Source organism: Meleagris gallopavo, chromosome 24 (genome assembly GCF_000146605.3).
Source record: "Meleagris gallopavo isolate NT-WF06-2002-E0010 breed Aviagen turkey brand Nicholas breeding stock chromosome 24, Turkey_5.1, whole genome shotgun sequence".
Taxonomy (NCBI): Eukaryota; Metazoa; Chordata; class Aves; order Galliformes; family Phasianidae; genus Meleagris; species Meleagris gallopavo.
Window position 1 is genome coordinate 1,001,116 of NC_015034.2, and position 24,490 is coordinate 1,025,605.

At 40.9% G+C, this 24,490-nt stretch overlaps 1 protein-coding gene across 3 annotated transcripts in view; it reads left to right on the forward strand.

The window, feature by feature from the left end:
• Window positions 1-24,490, forward strand: part of SLC23A2 (solute carrier family 23 member 2) — a 52,761-nt gene that overhangs the window by 12,745 nt on the left and 15,526 nt on the right. The window contains exons 1-9 of one of the 3 annotated variants that reach the window (XM_010723072.3): window positions 220-331; window positions 3,336-3,533; window positions 9,075-9,353; window positions 9,943-10,041; window positions 15,366-15,482; window positions 16,664-16,821; window positions 21,568-21,656; window positions 22,622-22,692; window positions 23,857-24,038. In XM_010723072.3, the coding sequence (XP_010721374.1) occupies window positions 9,222-9,353; window positions 9,943-10,041; window positions 15,366-15,482; window positions 16,664-16,821; window positions 21,568-21,656; window positions 22,622-22,692; window positions 23,857-24,038 (848 nt within the window). In that variant the 5' untranslated portion in view covers window positions 220-331; window positions 3,336-3,533; window positions 9,075-9,221. Of the gene's footprint in view, window positions 1-219; window positions 332-3,335; window positions 3,534-9,074; window positions 9,354-9,942; window positions 10,042-15,365; window positions 15,483-16,663; window positions 16,822-21,567; window positions 21,657-22,621; window positions 22,693-23,856; window positions 24,039-24,490 lie in introns of those variants that run through there. The other 2 variants (XM_010723071.2, XM_019622616.1) reach the window with 2 other exon arrangements.

Below are 24,490 nucleotides of genomic sequence, written 5' to 3' on the forward strand. Positions count from 1 at the left end.
GTTCTTAAACCTCCACGCACAGTTCTTATGTGCTCTCTGCTGTTACTCAGGGATACTGTCCCTTCCCTCACTTTTGTAACAGTGCTGGAGGCATGTAGTAACAATTCATGGCCATGTGGTGTCTTCCCGCATTTCAGCATTGTGTAATGTGCAGAGATGTTGATTGGGCAAAGTACAGTTATACAGTGTCGTGAGCCCAACCAGATTATAAAAGTCTGATGCCTGCATCCTTTCAGGCTGTGGCTTGCAGCTTGGGCTGTTGCTCTGAGCACGAACTGGAGGAGACGCCGTGGAGGAGCTGCCTGAGACGATCTCAGGAGTGAGCCTGGTGGTAAGAGGGCTTCTCTGAGTCCAGATGTTCATAGGGATGGTTACAAAAGCTCAGTGCTGTAGTGTGGGCGTTATTATAACTGAGATAATTTAAACTTGACCACTTCAAGTTTTTCATAGCTTAAGTTTCAATATACACAAGACTTTTGTTTTTTTTTCATTTTAAAATTATCATCATCAAGAGACATTCAAAAGTGTTTGCTTGTTTCTGTTTACCTGTAAACTTTGGATTCCTTTTATTTTTAAACGGGTGGAAAATAAATGAGATTTCTGTCCTAAAGAGAAGGTTTTAATGTTTGACCCCAGAAGCGCATCATCTGGATTCGTTTTTGAAAGTTTCTTGAATTCCAGATCTTTTATTGAGTTCTCTTAAATAGAAGGGAAATACTCAATTATTTCAAGTTAAGCCTAACAGATCAACTGTTTATTTACCTCTGTGCATTTGTACATTACACGTAGTGTGTGACCAGTTATTGATTTTATATTGTTTACTGGACTAAAGTTGTTTTCTTCCAGCGAGGGATATCGGTTTCAAAGGTAGACTTGGGAATTTTGAAGGCTGTGGAAAGGAGCTTCATTCACAGAGATGGGAAAGCTGACACATTTCCCTAGTTTGCTTAATAAATGGAATTTTTCATAGATGAGTCTCTAACTTCACCTTTTTTTCTTGTAAATGTGATTAAGGTCTTGGAGAAAAATAGCTTTCATCAAAGTGCCAAGTGAAAGTACAAAGGAAGCTGAGAAAAGAGCCAGTGTGTGCTCAGGTTGCTGTCTGAGTGCTGCAGAGGAGCTTAATGAACTATGTATTAACATCCGTAATAATGTGGAGGTATCTGAATTCTTCAATTATTAATGCTTCATAGGGAGACTGTCAGGGCTGCGTGCTATTGTAAATCAAGTTAATGCGTGCCATAAACAGAGATGGAGGTGTGCTTGGCTAAAAATAAAGCTATGAAGTAGAAATGTGTTTCATAAAGCACAGTGATACAGTATTTCATTTTTATTTATCCCGTCTCTGTCTGGAGAGCATTGCAAGTGTCACTTGCTATCAGTCATGTAGGATCAAGCTGCGGAAGTATTTCCTGAATCTTGCTTGCATTTCTTTGAAACGTGTTTTGGCTTCTGGACACTCCTTTTGAGCCCTTTCCATAGGACCTTAATGCACACCATTGTGGGCATCAAACTGGTGTCCTATGGAGAACACAAAACTTGGCAAAGCCATTGCCTGTTAGAACAAGAAAACGGGAGAAATGTTGTGAGAAGCAAGCAAGCTTGACAGATTTCTGACAAAAGCACACCTTCACATTGACATATACATCTTAGAAAGGTAAATATTTCAGATATTTTCATTTAGAATCACAGCTATGTTAACTCTACAATAATTAGAGTAACCAAGCATTGGTTTTGAAAGCTTTAAGATCCTTTGTTAAATATCTCATTCATTCGGACTTAAGTCCTCTTCTCAGCAAGCTCATTCGCATAGGAAGTTAATGAGATTTACTTAATATGCTTTAAATCAGCAGCAGGTTTGAGCTGGGCATAACTTTCCTGCTCAGTGCTGTGTAGGCATGCGCTAATAACGTGGGTCAGCTCAGCCATACTGTTCTGGACCGTAGTCAAAATACCAACTACTTAAAAATTCATTAGTGCCTACAAAGAGGGAATGCATTGGTGCTTTGACAGCGGGCTTTGAAGTGGATGAGAAACGAGATCAGGACTTATTAAAGTGCTCCTTCAGTCTTGCTTTCTGTAAGGTAGACGGTAGGAAGTTTGGGCATATTTCATACCTTTTGGGAAGGGGTGTCTTTTGGGGAAGTGCTTTGGAACTTAAAGCACATCTAGTTGAATGTGGATGTAGTTCCTCTTAGTTGGAAGGCGGAAAATCTGCAGTTTAGTGCTGTTTCCTTTAGTGGGAAGGGTGCAGTGGGCGTGCAGTTGGGGCAAATTCAAAGATTTTCCAGACCAAAGAAGCTCTGTTTCAGAAGAGCCTGAGGAAATCTCTACTGAAGACTAAACCAAGGAGATAGTTTTTACGTGTAACAACAGAAGATGAAGTGTGGGAGTTATGCAACCTTTTCCTTGTCTGTGAGATGGTCAAAATCCCCTGGAAGGCTGAAAAAATGCCTTTTGGGCACACCTATGTATCTGGACTGGTTTTTGAGGTAGAGACTTCACAGGTGCGGTATCTCAGCACCAATCTTGAGATGTAACAGCAGTGGTCAGTGCTGAGGCAGTTGTGGTTGTGGGGCTGCAGATGGGACTGTGTTGTGTAATGCAAAGAGATTGCTGGGCTTTATTAGGCTTGCTGATGAGAGATTGTTGATGAGTCCTTTGGATGGGGGAGGAATCTTCTTGCTGTGTAGGAAAACATAGAATCTTGGAATACCCCAAGTTGGAAGGAACCCATAAAGGATCACAGAGTCCAACATCAAACAACTTCACAGACAGTTTGGAGTTGGAATGTAGCTGCTCTTTTGATTACTTATAATTTGGTCATTATTTTAACCCCTTTGATAACGAGCTGCTCCATTTGAACAGCTTCTCAGAGGTGGTATCTCAGGCTTCATGCTGCTGAATAGCAGGTGGGAATGGCTGTGGTGAGCAGGCTGGAAAATAAAGGGGGAAATCTCACTCTGAGAATCATCAGGTGTTAAAAAGAGCTCAGCTTGGGACTTGGGTGACGAGCACTCATATAAAGCAACCTGCCTATTGCTCTGCCTCCTGTCTAATGCATGGAAGACCAGGTGTGTCTGATCACAGGAAGAGAAGTCCTTGTGGTTTTTGTTTTTTTAATACTGTAACGACAAAAAAATCAGTACAGAAGTTTTGTACGGCTGGTATAACCAAAGCCAAGAGCAAAATGGAGAAAGCTGCTGTTCTGTAATTAACTGGGAATTGCCTTGCTTTCCTATTGAGTTGTGTGTCTGGCCAAAGGTAGCTGCACCCCGTAAGTAAACTTGTCTGATTGGAGCCTCCACAAAATTCCTTGATTGTTTTCTTTTCAGTCCTGAAGACGCAGAAGCGTTCCTGTTTCCCTCATCGCTCCGACACAGCGCTTCAGTGAAGGATTTCTTTGAAAACTTCTCTGATCTCTTGGCATCCACCCCTCTGCCTTCCGCAGAAAGCTCTGGTGCTGCTCCCAGCTGTGACTGCCTGTCTCCTCCTCCCGGCTCCCTCCGTCCACGTCATCTGGCAGCCAAACTGTAAGCAACCCTGTCCTGCAGCATCCTCAGTGCCGGAGAGTAGTAGTAGCTTAGTAGCTGCTTGATGTAAATACACTTCTTGGTTGATTTTTTTTTTTCTTTTTTTTTTTTGTTAATTAAACAAAGTAAATCACGTTTGCACGACTGTATGATGCTGCAGGAACTGGGAGTTCATCTTTAGCTGCAGTGCCTGCTGTTGGGGTAGTGGAGGGGATTTAAAGTTTGGCTTTATCTTCTGCTCGGACTTGGTGTAATCTAACAATAAAACATCACAAAGTTTCACAGAATGGCCTGGGTTGGAAGGGACCTCAAGGATCGTGAGTCTCCAACCCCCCTGCCACAGGCAGGGCCACCAACCTCCCCATTTAATACTAGGCCATGCTCCCCACAGCCCATCTGACCTAGCCTTGGATGCCTCCAGGGAGACAACCTCTCTGGGCAGCCTGTTCCAGCACCTTACCACTCTCATAGTAAAGAACTTAAGGATGGGGAGTGCAGGTTCCTTTCCACATCTGTTTTGTGTCTGTTGCCAAATACAGCCCCAGACAGAAAGGATATCTTGATTTATATTTAGACACAACGTGTCCTTGATTTTCAGAGGTGTTAAATACCTGGAAGTGGACATGGTGGAACATCAGAAATTCTGCCAGAGTTCATGTTGCTTGCCTTATAACAGCGGGGCATTGGAACTAAATGATCTTTAAGGTCCCTTCCAACCCAAGCCGTTCTATGAATAAGTGCCCTGATTTTATTTAAAATTTAGGTGAAGCTAACCTTGGTTGTAAGATCAGACAGCTTCTGGCTGAGCATCATCCCTGCTTGCAGAAGAAAGCTGTTGATATTTGCATGAGTCTGACAACGAATTACAATTAATAAACTGAAGTTTGTAATTAAGCTGTCATCTTGATTTGTTTCTAATCTCCTTAAGGCATGCAGTAGGCTGAGCTTGTTGGCTCTTCAGCCATCTGTAAAAGCCAAAAAGATCCTGGGTTGGCTCTGGCATCACTCCTTCCTCGGAGTGCATGACATGTGCATACCAGGTGGCATACCTACACCTACTGCTTCTGGGAGCTTTTCCATCAGTATACTCTAAAGAATGTGCTTTCAATGCCAGCTTGTTTTATAACCACGCCTTTTGTGCTTATTTTCCAAATATTTCCCTTGCATGACAGTGGATGGCCACCAAATGTAGGTCAGCTCCTATAGAACAAATCAAGAAACCACAGCGGCTGCATAACTTGCTAATTCACTTGTGACTTCAGTTAGGCTAAGGGGTAGGAGGGATGCACTCACTTCTCAGGCTAACTGGGATTCTCTAACTCTTTTACCTCGGCTTCCTTGTCTTCTGGACTTCCCTGAGGTGAACACTGTTTGTACCATCTTGCAAAGCACAACACGAGGCCACTTGAGTTGTGTTCAAACTTTATGCCCATTGCTGGCATTTATCTGCTGTGCTTTATGCTGGGTCAGCAGTCGTACAAATCGATTTGAGAAGTCTAAAGTATTTTGAGTAATGTTTCTGTAGGGTGAGCCTTGCTCAGCTGCTAGAAATTCATGATTCAGATGAAATTTGGAAAGACCTTCGTGGTTTTGTTTTGAGTTGAACAATTAAGGAAATTCATGAAGCTGCTTCCTTCTTAAAGCTTCTGGGAGAAAACCAACATTATATTAACATTGTGGAAAACTGGCAGTTATCAGAGTTGAAGGTCACTGTGATACAGGGGAACTTCAGGTCTGAGCTGAGCTTCTTCCGAAGGATTCAGTTATGTGTGCACTTAGTGCAAACGTCAGGAGATGAGCACTGTAGGATGCCAGTATGTCATGTTGAAGGCCCTCAAAAGTAGCACTGTAGAGAGAAATGCCACGAAAGCCAATTTTCTGCTTTTTGTCCTCTTAGACAAATGAGGGGAAAAAAAGCAGAGAACAATTTTAATGTCATTGAACCCAAAAGTGGATAAAAAATGATGCTACCTTAAAGAAAGTAAAGCAAATAAGGAAGATGATGTATGTGTTACAATTGCATGCTTCTTGTAAGAGGTTTATGGTCAGTTTTTCCTTTCTGTTACTCTTTACGTGCTATTTATGTATATGTGAGCTCTCATGTATATCTATCTTCTGTCCTACCCAGGGTAACTGCTGAAACGAGCAAGAGGTGGATTTTCAAATAAGCTTTTAGACAAACATGCATATGCAGTTTGGTAGCTTGTGAAATAGTAACTTCTGATTCACCTTGTCCTGATAGATGGGGCAGATTTCTCTGTGGGAAAACCTTTGTTGTATACTTCAGTGGACGTTTTTATTTAAGGCAGAGATCACAGAATAATGACACGCAGAGATCAGCTTCAAGAATGAACATGTAACTAAGTTAGATTAGTTTTCTATTGCACATCCTGGTCTCTGATGGTTCTCAACGCTTTTTCCTTCCCTGAACTTGTTTCAAACAAAGGAGAAGCTGCCTTGGTAACACTGAAAATACAGCATTGGGAGTCATGGAAATGCAGATCTTTAGGACTGCCATTCAGTGTCCAGACACTGCTGTAGCTTTGTGTCCTACCCGTGGTGGCACCAGCTCTTAAAAAGAATTGTCTCAGAGAACAGGAAGTGTGTCAGAGGATGCGTGTGGCCTTCACCAGCTTTCTGGCCTTGCTGAGTTAGTCATGTGCTGAAGATAACCCAGTGTTCAAAGAAATAGATGCTATTCAGTGCCCTGCTGGAAATTTCACTTCTAGCCTTTGTGTTTGAGTCAAGGCAGCAGATAATTTGTTTGCATGCAGCTGATTTCACAGGAGTTTTATCTCCAGTTGCATAGCTTTTCAGCTTCTGATCAGCTGGGTTTGTTGTGGAGAGCTACAAAATGTGTGAGTCACCTGGTTTAGCTGTGGTCGGTGAGGATAAGAGCTCTGATAATCACAGGATCGTAGGGACTGTAAAGGACCTCTGGAGATTGCCCAGTCCCACCCACTGCCAGAGCAGGTTCCCTGCTGTAGGATGCGCAGGAAATACTGCTATCAATCAGACAGCTGCTGCTGCCTAGAGATTTCTCTTTTGGTTTGACGCTTCTCATTGCAGAATAAAAGCATTCTGAAGCTGTGTGGCTATCTGTGCCAGTAAGAGCCAGTTTAATTGCTGGGCAGGAGCCAGTATAGCTTGGAGATTTATTCTCGTTTGCCTTGGACTGTGCACCAACATACAAATGTGTGGTGTCTGTGTGGGCACGTCTGGGTGCATGTACAGAAACTGGTGTGTATGCAAACACAACCTTCCTCCGGGGAAATAGCAGATGAGACTGTTTTTGTCTGCTGTTTTGGAGTCATTACTTTGCTGTAATCTGGGAACCCCTCTCCATGCTGTACCTTGCTAACTATTGTGTTTCAGCTCTAAAGAATTAGTACAAGGCATAGCTTGCTTGTGTGATCTCCTGATGTAATTCTCAAGAACAATTCCCAAGGAATGATCACATCATCCTGGAGAAGATAGCAGACTTATTTCATTTTGCATTGCACAACAGTAAGATTATATGGTCTTTTCCTTTGCATCAGTGCATATACTGGTTAATGCTAATTAGATATAATGCTAATATCTGGAATGCCTTAAACCAGATCTCCTGAACTGCACGGTCCTGCTGGTCCAGCCCTTGCAGTGGTGCTTTTTTGGCGTGGCTGTATTTGTTAGGGAGGTGTAACTCCATCCTTTCCCTTTTCCTTTCCAGACCTGAGATATGTAAGCTGCCAGAGCAAATTAAGCCTGTCTCCATCACTGGTTTTCTTGGAGAATAACATATGTCTGTGTTGAAAGAAAAAGACAAAGTCCTTTTTTTCTTATAACACTTCTTGTGCTTGACAAAAAATCCCTTGTGCTTCTACCATTAAAACAAACAAAACCTCTAAAAATCACACACCTACCCCCAAATTTCACCTAAATAAGCTTTTTAGTAAATGCCAAGTCTGGTGAATATTTGAACTAGTCCTCTCCTTTAGTCTTAATTGCAAGTGAGAAATAATTAGTTATGCTCTCCTACTATTTACTTGGAGAAACAGATCTTAATTAAGCCCTTACTTGAAGACTGTTCTCTCAGTTCCATTTTGATTTAATTAGGGATGCTTTAAGGGTATTTCAGCACCCAAGTAGGGTCTATTTTGTGTGTATATTTTGTGTCTCCAGAAGTTGCTCACTTTGAAAGATGAATATCTATTTTGCTTCAAGTAACCAGAATTTTCTAGCAAATGGGCAACTAAGAGCTGTTAGGAGATTTTAAAAGCAGTTAAGTACCTCTAGGAGAAGGGTCTTTGTCAAGTTTAATTCTTGCAATTACAGCAGATATCTGAGCTGCTGACATTCTCCTGAGCGATATTTTGAAAGGGAGGTTTAAGTAAAAACACCAAACTCTACTTTTTGGCTTTCTTACATACACATAACTGAGCTTTTTGAATGTCCATTAGCTGCATTTCCACCTCCAGCAATTAGGTTGGAAATGTCATTAACTTGCTTTATAGTAATGCCAATGTGCAGTGGGGTTTTGCTGCTTGAATGTGTTCCTGTTTTTGCAGAAAATTTCACTCGTTAAGGTTTTGAAGAGCATTTTTCAGGTTCTGTCATGTACTTTTGTCTGTAGCTTAGGTTGTTTCATCCACAGCTGCCTGCAACTACGCTTAATTTGTTTGTAGCTCAGTAACCACAGGTTGCGGAACTTGGTTTGCTTTAGGAACGTTTGATGCTTTCCCACAGAAAGTTTAGGTTCACGTCTGTTGATTTGTGCTCCTTAGTCTTGGAAAAGGCAAAAATGTGGATGTCCGAGGACTGGCAGGTTCCTTTTAAGGAGCAAATGTGGGAAAACGAGCTGTAGTGACCCATCTGGTAAAACAAAAGAACTCGTAAGCTGTATGATCTTTCCTGCTTCTGTGCCAGAACAGCAGCGATGCCAATTAAAATGCAGGCTCAGTTTTGCCCTGAAGCAGCTGCTTTGACATCATCAGGCAGTTCGCTTTGAAAGTCCCTCGAGAAACTGGGATAATTTGGGGTAACAGGCAGAAATAGGCTCAGTGCTTCACTGTCCTTCTAATCTCAGCTTCCTGATGCTCTGTGTTTAAAGATGTTATTCTAAAAAGAAGAATTTAGTTACTCAGAAGTGAAGTCATGATTAGGTCTACAAGTTGAAATCCTTTGAAGGAGCACAAGTATTGTTTGCAATGGGTGTAGAACAGCAGGCTGTTTGGCATCTCAGCTACAGGCTTGCTTTGTTCCCCAAAACCCATTTAGAAATGACTGTGCAGTAGAAACAAAGCCGGAATTTAAATATGCTGCTAATAATTGAAGACCACAAGTAAAGGATGAGAGAATAATCACAGTGGTCTCTTCCTGGAAAGAACTTAAAATACCATCAGCCTTATTTTTAAGTGGTATCTACTGATTATCAAATCAAGAGAAGGAATGCTGAATGTTAGTGAGTCATGAGCACGAAAAGGAACATGTCTGCAGGGCTTGTGTTTGTGCATTTAACTTAGATAATTGAGGGGAAAAAATAAATCCTGTCTTTAATTCTAGGTGCTAACGGTACTTAAAGTAAACAACCTGAGTATCCCAGCTGGTTTGCTGAAGACATCTGTGATTCTTGGAGCTGCTGTTGTCTAAATAAGAACCTGTCCTGGTAGTACTTGGCCTTCAACCCAGAAGCATTCTCTTGGGTCCTGTATGCAAGTCCATGACATACTGGAAACGATGGGGATTGGTAAGAATACCACTTCGAAATCAGTGGAGGCAGGAGGCTCAACAGAAGGCAAATATGAGGATGAATCCAAACATCCCACCTTTTTCACTCTGCCTGTAAGTAACACGTTCAGCACTCCATTCTCGAGCTCAGTGTGACTCAGTCAGTCATGCTTTGTTCTAATTGTGTCGCATGAAACCTGACCATCCGTAAGTAGTTAGTAAAAACTCTTTTCCCACTTGTTTCTGTGTATATGTAAACATGGCCCATTATGTTGTCTGTGGTTATTTCCTGTGTGTGCTCCAAAGCAAGACCTGCAATTCCCCAGGCAGTTTGTGATTAGAACAATTGATGGTAATACTGCAGAACACACCAGCCCCCATGAGGAGTATACCCTATGTTCCTTGCCTGAGAGTAGCAGGCAGCAGTAAAGAAACAGCTGCTGATCACCTTTTACTTAATTAGATTTTCATTACATCCTTCATGTCTAGGCTTCAAAGTGCTCTGTGTGATGCCTTTCAAATTTGTGTGTTCCTAGACATGCTGTTAGAGAAATAACTGCTTCTCATGTGCGTTACCTTTTCTGACAAAACGTCAAAGGCACTTGTTAAGTGCAGACCGGGGGGAGATGGCTGATGTGAGCTGTTGTTGCAGAGAAAATGTTTATTTTAGCACTTCTTTGTTTTGCTCTGTTTTATTTTTAAGGTTGTGATTAATGGTGGAGCAACATCGAGTGGTGATCAGGATACAGAAGACACAGAGTTGATGGCCATCTATACTACAGAAAATGGCATAGCAGAAAAGGTATTTGGTTGTTTCCTTTTATACAAGAACTCATTCTTGCTTGTTTAGTGCTGTTATTTGCTCACAGTAATTTTCCTCGGCTGTGAGATTTTCTTTCTCTAATAGAATTTGCTGATTTGCAGATCCAGATGGGGTCTGGGAGAGTTGTGACCTCATGATTCTTCTGGTCACATGTTTCAGTTGCAGAAGTTGGAGAATGACTCAGCATGTGTTAGGAGCAGTTAATTTGCCATGACCTGCTGCCTAATTTCATCATAGGCAGCTTTTGCATCTCTTCATTTCCATTGGCCTTTTTATGTGATTTCCCTGCTAAGATTCTTTTCTTTTGTTCTTCAGTTCTTAATTTTTCCAGTGTTTAGTCAAACTACTGGTGTTGAGCACCTTTGAAAGTGGATCTTTTCCAGTTTCTTCCAAGCTCCAACCTAATAGACTTAATTTTCTAGTTGTTCTCATAAGTTGGGAACTTCTTATTATTTCATGACAGCTTTTATGAGTGAAGATCGGGTCGTTCATAAAGACCCCTGAAGATTTTTACCTTAGTACAGCTGTGTTTGTCTCTTTCCTCTTTGGAGATGAGTTTGGTTGTGACTTTTCAACTTTCTTCTTCCATTCTATTGCTTTTCAATCCTGTTTAATAATAATCTTGCAAGCAGAAACACTATGAATCATCTGAACTTTTGTTTAGAGGAAGAAAATTACAGGAAATAAGAAGAGCACTTTTTTCTCAAGTGTTTATTATCTAACTGGCTCTGTGGTTATTTCAGAGAAGCCTCAGTTTGGCAATTTTCTTTTTTTTTAAATGTCTAAATTGAAATGAGAGGAAAAACTCCTTTGGGTCCTTATAAGTGCATCTTGACATTTGTTTATCTGAACCATAGCTGCTTCTAGGACAAGGATGATCTTAAATAGTATAGTTAGTTTTCGAACTCAGACATCAGAATTCACTTCAAAACATACCATGGGCAAGTAATTATGATGCAAGTCTTGTGGTCTTACATTTTGGAAGAATGTATGAATGCTGCAGCGTGCATCGTGTGGTGTGTCGTACACGTGTTTTGTATGCAGAAATTTGTCTCATGCACGTTTGTGTTACCATCTCGATCGTGCTGATATTATAATGGTCACATCTTGTCAGCTCTTCCCTTTTTCCTTGCAGTTCCTCAGCTTTCTCTTGGTCCTTCCCAGTTATACTTCACAACAGTCTTCATGTCTTCATCTTGCATGATTATTTTTTCCTGTTTGTTTCTATGTTAGTTCCCAACATTTTTGCTCTGCCTTTCAGTCTCATTCTTTTTCCTGTACATAACTATTCTATGTTTGTTTTTTTTCCAATTTGTGTTGTCCCACTTGTGGGCAGTTAAAAATTTAAAAAATTAATTCATCTCTGATGAATATCTCATTCAAAAAGGTGCAGCTTATTCCTGGCAATTCCCTAAAGCATAACATTATGGCACACTTGGCAAGCACCAGCATGCAGTCAGTATATGAAGGCAGCAGGCGCATGCTTGAGATATGAAATGGCCAGTGACTACCCAGTGACTTATCACCTAGGGAGCCACACCTTGCCCTAATTGTTTGGCCTTGAATGTTTCTTATGCCCACTCCCTTTAACTATTACTGCTGAAGTTCTGATCAAGTTGAAAGCTTCCTTGTTCAAAGCAGAGTAAATCTGGATTTTGGAAGAATGGAGGAGTGTCCTGAATGCTTTCTGTTTGGGAAGGACACTGCTATGATATTTCTTCTTCAAAGTGAGAAAAGTTCAGTTCTAGGGGACCTATGAAGTCATCAGTGACTGCCTGTGTGTTTCGGGGCCAAGCAAAAGTTAAAGCATATTACTGAGGGCATTGATCAAATGCTTCTTGAATACAAGCATGGGGCATCACCTCCCTCTCTAGGAAGCCTGTTGCAGTGTTTGGATCACCCTCACAGTAAGGGAATTTTTCTTTATCTCTATTTTGAACGTCCCCTGGTGCAGACTTGCGCTGTTCCCGTATGCTTTACTGATTACCAGGGAGAAGAGGCTGGCACCTCCTCATTTCCCTTCCTTGGGATGTTGTAGAGAGCAATGAGATCACCTGTGAGACTTTTCTAAACTAGGCAACCACTCATCACAGAACATGCCCTCTGGTCCTTCTATCAGTTCATTGTCTCCTCTGGACACGTTCAGGGACTTAACATTCTTTCTATATTGTGGAGTGCAGAGCTGACACAATGCTCAAGGTGAGACTGCACCGATGTGAAATACAGCAGGAGAATCATCTCCTTGGACCAGTTGGCCATGCTGTGTTTAATTCTCTGTTTGTAGATGACTATAAAGTTGGCTAACTCTAATCAGCAGGGATCTTCCCAGGCTCCCAGCACTTTGGTAAATTGTTGACAGTGATCATGAGGTGTAACATCTGCTAATTCCTTCAGCACTCTGGAGTGGATTCTGTCAGACCTCGTGGACTTCAGACCGTGGAGCTGATTAAAATGATTTCCTTACAGTTTTGGTGACCACAAATAGGAAGTTGCTGAAAGTCCCAGTAATGATCCTCCAGCCCGAGCTCTGTCATTAATATTAAAAAACTGAGATGTTACTTTCTTCTGCCTTTTCCTCATATTCACTTGTTGGGTGAATGGCTTCACCAGGCATAAGTCCAGTGTTTTTCCGTCGAGCTTCCCTTGTTGTTGACATACTTGAAGCCTTTTTTGTTGTCTGACAGCACAATGACCACCGTCAACTCAAGTTGAACTTCAGCTTTTCTTGTTTTCTTCCTGCAGGTGCAAACTGCAGCTCTGTAATCACTCCTTGAAACCTGACCTTGTTTCCAGGGATCACATATCTTTTTGCTCTTGTTCCAGGAGGAGTTCCCTGTTCAGCCAGGCTGATCTTCTGCCCTGCTTGCATAACTTGGAGCGCGGTGGGATTGCCTGCTCCTGGGCTTTTAAAGATGGTTATTGAAAATGAACCAGCTCTCATGGATTCCCAGGATACTCTGCTAAAATGCCTTTGTTAGAAGAGCTAGAAAGTTTGTTCTCAAGAGCTTAAAGTTGTTGCCAATTGTCAGTATGTCTGGAGAGCTTTATGCAAACCAGTTGGCTTGTTTCTAAGCCTGCTGAACCTTTTATTCTTTGCAGACAAACGTAGGCATAAATGTAATAAAAAATGAAAAGCTGTAAAAAGACTAGTAAGCTTGAAGGATACGTCATGGTCTTACAGGTAGAAACAGGTCATCGTTTCTGATTTCAGTTGCCCTAAGAAGAAGGGAAATATTCTGTTGATTAGATGGGCAGTTGACAAAGTAAAGGATTGTACAGGATAGAACCTCATCAGTCGTTTGAGGAAAAATGTAATTGCCTCTTTTGATGGCTTCAGCAAGTTAATGCTGATGTGATTTGTGAAACAAAGAGTTTTCTGCTGGTTCTTCTCTATTCTGACCTCATGGGTGGATTTTACAACAGTTCTTGCACTTCCTTTGTGGCCTGTGCCTCTTTGAAAGTGTGTGTGACAGTCTTTGTAGAATAAATTACAGTACCTCTGGTTAGCAGAGTTCTCAGGTGGTGCATATATTACAGTGAAGGGGAGGGGAGACAATTATACACACATAAAAATGCATTTGTGCACGTGTGCATGTATTTATTAGGGAATGCTTCACCGTGCTGCTTTGTAACGACAGAAGTGTATCACAGGATCTTCTCCGGGTGAATCTGACATTTCTCAGTGACTTTCATCAGCTTCCAAATCTTTTTTCTGCATATCTTTGTGGCTCTTTGTGCTGTACCTTGGATTTATGCATACTTAGGCTGACATGGAATATATGCGTTTTTCCAAAGTTCCTGTCAGAGAAGAGATGTGCACAGGTTTACAGCTGCTCCGTGCTCTCCCTTCAGTATGAGATGAAGCTCTGAAACTCAGCTTCATAACTTTTTTTATTATAATTTTTTAGAGAACTCAGTCAAGGGAGCAGTCTTTCACTTTCTGGTCAATGAAAAATGACATTGGTGCTGCAAGCTGGTAAATTAACAGATGTACTTATTGATCTGTTCAACAGCTGCACCTTTAATCCTGGTGAGCAGAATGCCTGGAGCTTAAGGCTGTTAAAGTCTTTTGAAATCAGTGTTTTTCTGTCATATTCTACTGTAATAACCTTAGTCTTTCCTTAGCAATATGATTGTTTATGCTCTCTGAATTTGAATTGATGTAATTACCCAGTGCTAGATAAAAGGGAAATGCCATAGGTCCATTTGGCTTCCCTGACCTTGTAGGTGATACACAAAGTGGAGATGATCTAGGAGCGATCTGTGCACATGCTGTGATTTTGAAGAAGTAAAGGCCATATGAAGCAAAGTCACAAGTCTGGCAGAAGCGCTGGCCTGTTCTGTAGGGCTGCTTCACGTGAGATCAAGTTCAGGTGTGGATTAGGTCAGAACAGCAGTTACATAATGTAGTTTTTGGATAGCTGAGCTGAAATGATGAAATCTGATATTTCCTTCTACTTTTGTTGTTGGTTCTTAATGCTCTGAAGTGTTTGCATTTTGATTCTCAGGAATTGGAAAGCAGAGAGTTACAAACAATTCCACTTAGTTGTAAAGAAGTGGTTGTGCTGAATCTTGTTTTAATGGAACATATGTGGGGGTTTTAGAGCCCGGGTAGGTTTGATCAATGTTCTGTTAGCTGTGTACGAGGGCCCCAATGTGGTCTCACTTAAATTCCTGTAGGTTTGCGTACAAATTGACCATATATGTATTATTCAGTTACAACAGTTAGGGTTTTTTCATTTATTCTTGAATGTGGGATGGGGAAAAGAGAGCTATCTTATGGCTAAAAAACGGTTAACCAAGATTCAAACTGGGTAAGAGCTAAGCTGGGAAGCAGCTTCCAGGCTACACAAATGAGGAACTTCCTTGCCTGTGACTTAGGCCTCTTGTGCAAAGGTGGCTGTTTGACTTTGCAGATAGCCAGTGTTGATTCTTTTTCTTAGTTCCAATTCTTCATTTTTCGTTCTTTTTTTTTTTTTTAAACATACAGTATTTTGGGACACTGTGTGACTGCCGGATTGGTTGTACCATAAATGAACTGCTGTGGTAGCATAAATAAACAGGAAATGGTTATACACGTGATTTGTTCAGTGCAGTTTCTGTAGCCAGAGTTGAAGATGAGCCCATCATCAAAAGTAGAAGGTTTCTGAAAATGCAACATACAGATGTTGCTTGGGATTATTACACCAGACTTGCAGCATTTGGGAATTGTCTGATAATTCAAATTCAGATTATTCCTATGTAATATTAACCTGTGTTGTTTTGTGTCCTCCTCCACCTTTCTACCCTCCCCCATTTGATAGAGTTCTTTGGCAGAGACACTGGACAGCACTGGCAGTTTAGATGCTCAGAGAACTGATATGATTTACACTATTGAGGATGTTCCTCCGTGGTATCTCTGCATATTTTTGGGGTTACAGGTATGTTTCAAAGCAGCTTTCTTTTTTCCTCTGGGATTTTTTTAGCACTTTCTGTGTATGTGATAATTTGATTCTTCCTACACTCTCACACATTTGAAAAGCTGTTAAGATAGTTTCTTCTTAAGTTGATCACACAGTAAGTTTACTATGTTAATAATGACCTATATTATTGCTGGCTTAGTTATTAGTGAGATTCACTTAAATATTTATTATTCTAAGCTGTTGTTAGATAGGACGTAAGTTAGCAAGTAAAGTGCAAAGCTTCAGAAACTGACACTTTATACCTCTAGAATTAATGCTGATGGGAGATAATTGTTTACTGCTGAAACCTTGAATATTAACCTGATACTGTAGTGGTTTCTGTTCTGCAAACTTGATAGCACCATCCTGCAGTAATTACCTGCAGACTTAGAAGTAAGCAGGGTGGGCAAATTCTGTCGCTGCTCTTGGATGGAATGTGTGTGCATCTTGCAAATGTGATTGTAGTGGTGAGCTGGACCGTACTTCTAGCCCAGCCACTCACTTATATGAAGAACAGCTCTTTCCATCTCGCTTCCTTCTTGAATGGTAATAAAATCCATCCCACAGGAATGCTGAGAATTTGTTAATATCTGTAAAGTATGTTGAGATCTCCAAACAAATACATTCCGAAGCATCTTTTTTACTTCTGCCTTTCCTTCAAGAGCAGGCAGTTCTGTAAGGATTATTGTTGAATATGGTGGCACCTATTTGTTTGTTTGCTTAACATACTTAGATTGGGAAGGAATTAATGACTACCTGTTTTCTGATACTTGGGAGCTTATTTACATACTAGTCTGTATGTGCTTTAAATTCATTTGTAAGCTATTGGTTTTTCACATGGTTGAAAATGAATGAAGTTGTTTATCTACTTTTCTGAGTTGAAAGGTGTTTTCAGCAGTAATCTAAGTACTTCCTCATCAAGAACAGTAGCTGTGCAACTATGTAAATGAATTAGTGATCATTAGCAATGGACTAGTGGTACCTTAACATGGAAGCAAATACATGAAGAAATGCCTTAGACCCAAGAAATGAGTCATTTGGTAGGTAATGCAAAAGCAAAAAATTCCAGTGGAAAAGAAAAAAAAAAGGTCATAAACTAAAAAACAAATAAATAAATAAATAGTCTGATGTATTAACACATATTTTGTTGTTGTTCACAGCACTATTTAACATGTTTCAGTGGAACTATAGCAGTTCCCTTTTTGCTAGCTGATGCCATGTGTGTTGGATTTGACCAGTGGGCCACCAGCCAGTTGATTGGGACCATTTTCTTCTGTGTGGGCATCACTACGTTGTTACAAACAACTTTTGGATGCAGGTGAGGTTTGGGACTTGTTTCCAGTTGTGGAGATGGTGATTGTAAGATTTTCCAGGATGTAGGTAGAGATCCAAGAAGCAGTCTTTTTTCCAAAGGAAAAACACTAAATATGAGATAACTGTCCCCTATTTGTGAACTGCTTATTAAAATCTTTGGAAAACTTATCCTAATTAAAGATGGATCTGAAATCAGAAAATATATCTCATGGGTAAGAAAATCCAGCATGAGGAAAAGAGAAATCTGAGAACAGAATGTAGAAGTGTTTCTGAGGAGAAGGATAAATTCACACACCTTTGCAAAGAAGAATTAATTCTGATGTTTTCCTTGGGTTTTTTAACATTTTCCTCATTTGGAAAGATTTATCTTAGAAACAGAATCTTTGGGTGGAAAAGTTATCTCAGCGGGGTGCAGAAGTAAAGTCTGTTGTATATTGAGATCAGTTCTTATCCAACACGGTTTCAAGTATTTCAGCTTTTTTAATGTAATCTTCAGTGATGTTTTAGTTTGAGAAGATGCATTGCTTACATACTTTCTTGACTTTTGACTTTGAAAAGGAATCTTTGCTTTGTTTTTATTACATTTTGTTAAATGTAGAAAATCTGTATTTTTGTTATGAAGAGCTCGTATGGCAGAGCGGTATAATGGAAACTGTTGAAAGAGAAGTTTCTTTCCCCAGAGTATTTTCTTTATGTCAAGACTAATCATATTTTCTGCCTGATTGGCTCTCTGTGTTATAAGTTAGCTCGCTTTAGCTGTAATCATAAATTCTCAAGTACCACATCTGAAAGGAAGCAGAGGAGCAGTGTTCAGTGCCTCTTGGTGTTCTGAACCTGATCGACCTCGCTTATATTCGGGATGTTTTTTCCCCACTCCAATTTGTGCTTTATGTAGGAAATGAAGAGATCATTGACCTAATTAGGAGATAAGGTCTTCTGGTTTTCATCTTTGAGTGTCTGCTTCCTGGGCTTATTGAAGTTGAAAATCTCCATATTTTCTGGACAAATGCAGAGTTGTGACTGAATGGATATTAATGCAAAAGGGAGCTTGATTTTCCTGTGCACCTAATGGGTTTCTTCTTCTGCCTCGAATTTATCAGAAGAAACTTTCTTGTAATATTTCCAGAGACGGATATGTCTTCACAGATCTCAAGCTTGTCATCTTTCTTTTTTTCCCTAACTAATCTTGGCTTCATGTCTTTATTATTTGCTATAGAATTATTTGAGGCTCTTTCAAAAATAGGTGTGGTCCCATCAGTCTGAAATGCTCTGTTCCTCCTGTATAATCCAGTGCTTGCCCTCTGTGGTTTTCCTTTTCAGAGCCCTTTTCACTTGCCCTGCGAAAGATGTATTTATAAACTGAAGAGGTAATTGTGTTTGGGTCTTCTATTTAAGAAGAAAATTCCAGTGGCTGAATGTTTTGTAATGATTTAACATGTGATTCTGGTTTTATATAAGGGTGGGGCTGAGATAAAGCAGCAACATTCACTAAATGAGATTTTCAAGTATTTATTGGCAGGCATGTCAGTTGTAAAGTATTTCAGCAAATAAAGCCAGCATGGTATCAGAAGGAGAAATTCTGTGGTTTGAAGGTTCATTTGGCTCCATTATGAGGGAGAGTTCTGGTCAGTCTGGTACCCATGCTAGTTTTTAGGAATTCAAGCTATTTATTGGATTTCCTTATAAGCCAGAAGATTTTGCAAGGATTCAGAGCAGTTAATATGACTGAAACAATCACATAGAGCTTTAATATCTAAATATTTTAGGCTTATTACTGTGCCCATCACATTGTCTAAGCATTCCTACATCTGTGTGAAATGTTGATATAATGAAGAAGATTCTAAATGACTTCAGCTTCATAAATAGCTCCAACTTCACAAGTGCTGCTGCCAAAACTGAGCAACTCAGCAATATAGCCATGATATTCCAGTACCAGGCTGGTGGTACTTAGCTAGTAATGAATGCCTGGGTTTGCAATGGGAAGGCTATTTCATAAAGCACATTCCAAACTACAACTGTCTCTCCAGAAGGATACTAATTGTGGCTGGCTGATTTGGGGTAGTGTTTAAAAAAAAAATGAAGAAGATAGAAACTGTTATTTTCTGCTTAGACAAAAGCACAGCATTTTGAGCTCAGTGACCCTTCTGGGAAATGTTTTTGGATTAACCATCTTTCGTGATGATTGAGCAGATAGCTTAGCAGGACTTGCTAAGACCATATTATGCAATACGTAATTTTATCCAGGTGAATAGTCTGGGTCTACAAAGAGGGTTTGGGCAGAGTAAAAATACCAGCTTGTTTTTAAAAGCACCAGAATGCCCCAGTTTTGACAAAACAGCTGAAGTTAAGCATAAACTGGCTAAAGATGAGGGAAGAATTTGTGCAGTGTGAATATCTGGGTGAAGAGTGGGCTCGCTGGCCAGGGTCAGAGTCATGATGATGAATGGAGTTAATCCAGTTGGTGGTTGGTCAGCAGTGGTCCCCGTGATTTGTTTCTGGGGCTCAGTCTAATTAATGTTTTTATCAGGAATCTGGGTGAAGGGATCATCAAGTGCACCCTCTGTAAGTTTGTGGACCGTACCAAGTTGGGTGGGACTGTTGATCTGCTTGAGGAAAGGAAGGTTCTGCAGGAGGTTCCCAATGGGCCAGATGAGCGGGCTGTGTCCATTCGGATGGCATTCAGCAAGATCTGTTCCTGGGCTCCTGTGTTTGAGAAAGACAAGGAACTACTGGAAAGAATCCAGCAGAGGGCTTCAAAGGGGATTAAGGGCCTGAAGCACCTCTGTTATGAGGAAGGATTGAGAGACCTGGGACTGTTTAGCTTGGAGGAGACCGAGAGGGGATCTTAGCAACATTCACAGATACCTGAAGGGTGTGAATATCAAGAGGATGGGAGCAGGCTCTCTGCAGCTATCTGGAAAAGGAGGTTGTAGAGGGATGGATGTTGGCCTAGTTTCTCTTGTGACAAGTGGTAGCACAGAGGAGGTGGTCTCAGTTTGTGCCAGAGGAGGGCTAGACTGGATATCAGGAAGAATTTCTCCACAAAAGGAGTGGTTAGGCATTGGAGCAGGCTGCCTGGGAAGTGGTGGAGTTGCCATCCCTGCGGGTGTTTGGGACGTGGCATTAAGAAATGTGGTTTGGTGGTGGGACTCATTAGGTAAAGTTGAGGATTGGACGTGATGATCTTGAAGGTCTGTTGCAACCTTAATTACTTTATTATTGTGTGGTTTTATTATCTTTGGAAGGATAATTCTCAGTCTGAATGCCCACTGCAATTTGTGTCCTGTAAGTGTGCCACCAGTGAGGGTTGTGCAAGGTTTCCAGGGGGTGTTTTATGTCATAGAAAACTCACAACCCAGACTTGTCTCAGTGTGACTGACCTCATCACTGGTGAATGTTCTTGCAAAGTGCGTTTACAAAATCATTATGCAGGGACAGAGCACTGTGTAGGTGGGACAGAGGAGTAACAGCTTGTTAAGAAGTATTACATGTTATGCCATGCTTGCTCAGTTTGCCCAGTGAACTTTGGAAAATGAGGTGAATTATTCACTCATAGCTGCTACTGTTTCTTCCCCAAAGCTTTGATTTTTGCTGGAGAAAGGTAGAAGGGAATTGTGTGCAGGTCAGTTGTCCTCAAGTGGCTTCATGTATTTCATAATGAGTGACTTTCAAACTCGACTCTCCAAGTTTGCAGCAGATAGGTCAACTTGTTAGATAGCTCGTGGCTCACACTCCTTTCTGTAATAAATAGGTCATCTCTTCTGACTTCCTGCCTGTGAACTTTTACAAGTGCTGTTAGTAACATGTTTCTGTTTTGAACTTTCCTCTGTTAAGCAAGTTTCTGTTCTTTTTTCTCCTTGTACCTTTTTGATCTTAATCTGAATCTGCTACAGTCAGTTCTTTTTCCTTTACCAATACTTGTGCTGGCATTAAGGCACTTGACTGTGGCTGTAAAACAGCCATAAATGCAGTTCAGTTCCTAGTGGTGCATGTGCAGCTGTTTCACATGTTATGTTTGAGATCTGCTATTAAAGAGTTACAGTCCGTTGGTATTTATAGAACAGGTCAAAGTGCATCTTCTTTCTAGTTAAGTAACATCTGAATATTTGTAATGCTGTGCATTCAATACATACATAGTTGGTGCTGGTGGATGCTCTTCAGATATTAAACCTTTTGGGAAGTGTAAACACCACTGCTAAGAATGTCATCTTGAAATGCTTGCAACATTTGTATTTATTGTTAGTAGCCACCCGGTACATCTAATCAGCACTTAGCTACCTAATTGTTGTTTACACATATACTTAAAGATGATTCTGTAAATGACTCCATTTCAAGTCATGCAGTGGGAAGGTCCTTACCTCTATCAGAAGGCTCTTTAATGTGGTGAGACTGAAAGCTGAGTGTTCAGCACCCTGCCTGGTGCTTACATCACAGCATGCGTCCTCATCTTTGTTGTGATACTGAGTCAAAAACTTAAAGCAACGTCAGGTACCTGCAGTCAGCATCCAGTAATTACCTGTTACATCTTGTTGACTTCACACACGTAGCATCTTTTGTTAGGCCTTTCTTTTGGTGATGTCTTAGCATTTCTATGTTCTTTTTAATAAGAAATTCTCGTATTTCACATTTGTGGCAGCCATCTGATACAGGATGGTTTTGAGGATGAATAAGCACCTAACTGCAATTGATACCTTGACACAATGCCATGCCATGGAGTAGCATTAGCATCTCTTCTTTCACTTTCCACCAGGTTACCCTTGTTCCAGGCGAGTGCTTTTGCATTCTTAGCACCTGCTAGAGCAATACTCTCCCTGGAGAAGTGGAAATGTAATAATACAGGTAATTGTCATTTATGCTTGTTCTCATTTAAGTGGCAAATGACCCAGATGTCATATGGAGCAACTACTGAACCTTTTGGTATGGAAACTGCAAGTAATGAGCAGGGGATATAGAAAATGAACTCCTTGTACAAGATTAAAACCTTGCTTTAGAAGATTTCTAAAAGTGTCCCTGTGGATTTCTGGCTTTTATTCTTTTATGTCCATGTCTAATCTACTTGTTTTATAAGGGAATTAAATGGAAGATGCAAAATTTAAGAGAGCCATTAAGGCCTTGTTAGAAAACTTCTGTTTGTTAGAGTTAACATCCAGGTATAATTTCTGCTTTGATGACACATAAATCCTTTGCTATTGAGAAGATTAAGCTGGGAAAGAGCACATGGGTTTCAGTTCTCAGACCTGTGTCAGATACTTCCAGATGACAAAATGTGCCACAATCCTGATACGTACCTGGTTGAGAGAAAATACTGTCCAATAGATAACATTTGATTGCCAAAGCAATTTTTCCACTACTTGAGCTTTTCAGAAAGAACCTTTGCTGCATCTTGCTCTTAAACCTTTTAACCTTCAGATACTGTCAGATGGGGCTGTTACCATGGGGTCAGTTCATTGTTCAGCAAGTGACCTAAATTGGCTAACAACAAACATTGGGGGGCTTCCTTGATTCCCAGCAATTGAGTAATTCTCCATTCATTTACTTACTTGAGTGGGAAAAGTCTTTAAAAAACCTTCATTTCTGAAAATGACAATTTTTTTTCTACTTCAGTACACTGGGTAAAATTAGTGGGTTAGCTCTTGGGAAATGTGTGCATGTTACTACAAGATTTATAGCATTGCAGAATTTTTTTAAAATGTAAATCAAGGTTCTTTTGTTAAGCTGTGTTTAAGGGAAATTTTTTTTATTAAATGATGGCAGACAAACTGAGGAGTAAATATCTGTCTTTTATCTTTTCTTCTTTTGGTAAGATGTAACTGTTACAAATGGAACAACAGAACTGCTTCACACTGAGCACATCTGGTATCCCAGAATACGAGAGGTAATGTAGGAGTAGCCTTTTGCAGTTAATCTGTCCGATTTCAGTTAAGTTTCTCATTTAACCATCTGTGTGTTCTCATCGTTGTGTTGCTGATTCCTTCTTCCACTGCAATTTCATTTGAGTATATCCCTTTACTCATTCTATGGAAGTCTTGATTTTTTTTTCCAACTTGTTCATCGCTGAACAGCAAATATGATGAGTTAGTTGTCACATTCCAAAAGATATGCAGTAAAATGCACAAGTGAGATGAATACTGTTCTTGTAACACTTGCAATTTGCACTCACCAGTAGCAGCTCAGCAAACCATCGGCTGCTAGCAGACCACTTGCCTGCTCACTCTGGTCAGTAGGCTGTCCCGTGAAAGGTAAAATGCAGTTGGCAAATGTGTTCATCCCCAGGTGTTTGAAGTTGGAGACTTCTGATAAGACCTGGATTCTCCCAAAAGATTTGCTGAAGTATATCAGACTCCTTCTCCACTTGAAGCATTGCAGTCTGAACCTCATCGTTCACTGCAGAGCCCACAGTGAGGGTTGTGCCCAGGCATCCCACTACAGTGGTAGATAGCGTAGTCCAAATCAAGGCGTGTGTCATGGAATTTATCTCCCATCCCGTTGCTTTGGGCTGCAAACTTTTTCTTAATTAAAAACAACCCCTCTCTCTTCCCCATGTTCAAACCATAGCTACATCCTGCCAAGAGCCCTGCAGCCAAGAGGGCTGACAGTCTCCTGAGACCACAACGCTGCTCTATACCAGCTTCTAAGGAGCACTTGTGAACAATGCAGCATACACTGCCCCTAGGAGCTAGGAGCATCACCTCCGTGGCGCCACCAACCCTTGCCGGCTCGATCTGAGAGCTTAAAGGTTAGCCTGGAACCCAGGTCTCCTGTCTGACAGTGTGATGTGCTATCCACACAGCTACCAGACTGGCCCACTGGTCTGTTGTGTAATAGTTTTGTGGAGAAAACCATAAGTGTTATGCTTAAGCAATAAGTCACTTAAACCTAATGAGCTGTTTTATGACAAAAAAAATATATATATGCTGAGTTCTTCTGTGTCACTGAATTCTTTGAACTGCAGTTTGTAATCCAGAGCAGAAAAAGAAGTGTTTTGGTTTTGTTTTTAAGATGTGACTAAACTGTCTCTTTGCCATTCTTGTGTGTTCAGATCCAAGGTGCTATTATTATGTCCTCACTGATAGAAGTGGTGATTGGTTTGCTTGGCCTTCCTGGTGCCCTGCTGCGATACATTGGACCTCTGACCATCACACCAACTGTTGCTCTCATCGGCCTCTCTGGTTTCCAAGCAGCTGGAGAAAGAGCAGGCAAACACTGGGGTATCGCTATGTTGTAAGTACTCAGGGTGTTCCTGATGTAGAGCAGTGAGTCCCAGCTGGTAAGTCATCACAGAGATGTTCTGGAGTGCCAGTGAGGAAGCTGAGTCTGCTTGGCTGCCAGAGGTAGTGTGGCAGTGCTCCCAGCTCTGAGAAGCAGAACAGGAGTCTGGGTGGGATCAGCAAGCAATTAGGGAACAAAAACCACAGCAACTCAGGGAGAGGAGGAAGGAGAGAAGGCTGACAGTGAAGTGTAGAAAACAGAATGTTATGAAACGATAGTTTGTCTGGGAGTCATGGGTCCATTAATTCAGTGCAAACTTAAAAGCGATTCTGCAGAGCATCAGAGGGACTGGTGGACAACTTGTGTTTCTTTTTTAATGATGCTTTTGCACATTTCTTATTTGGCAAAAGCAAGCAAATGGCTTTGGTAGTAGTTGTCCATTTCTGATTTTTGCTATTTTATTT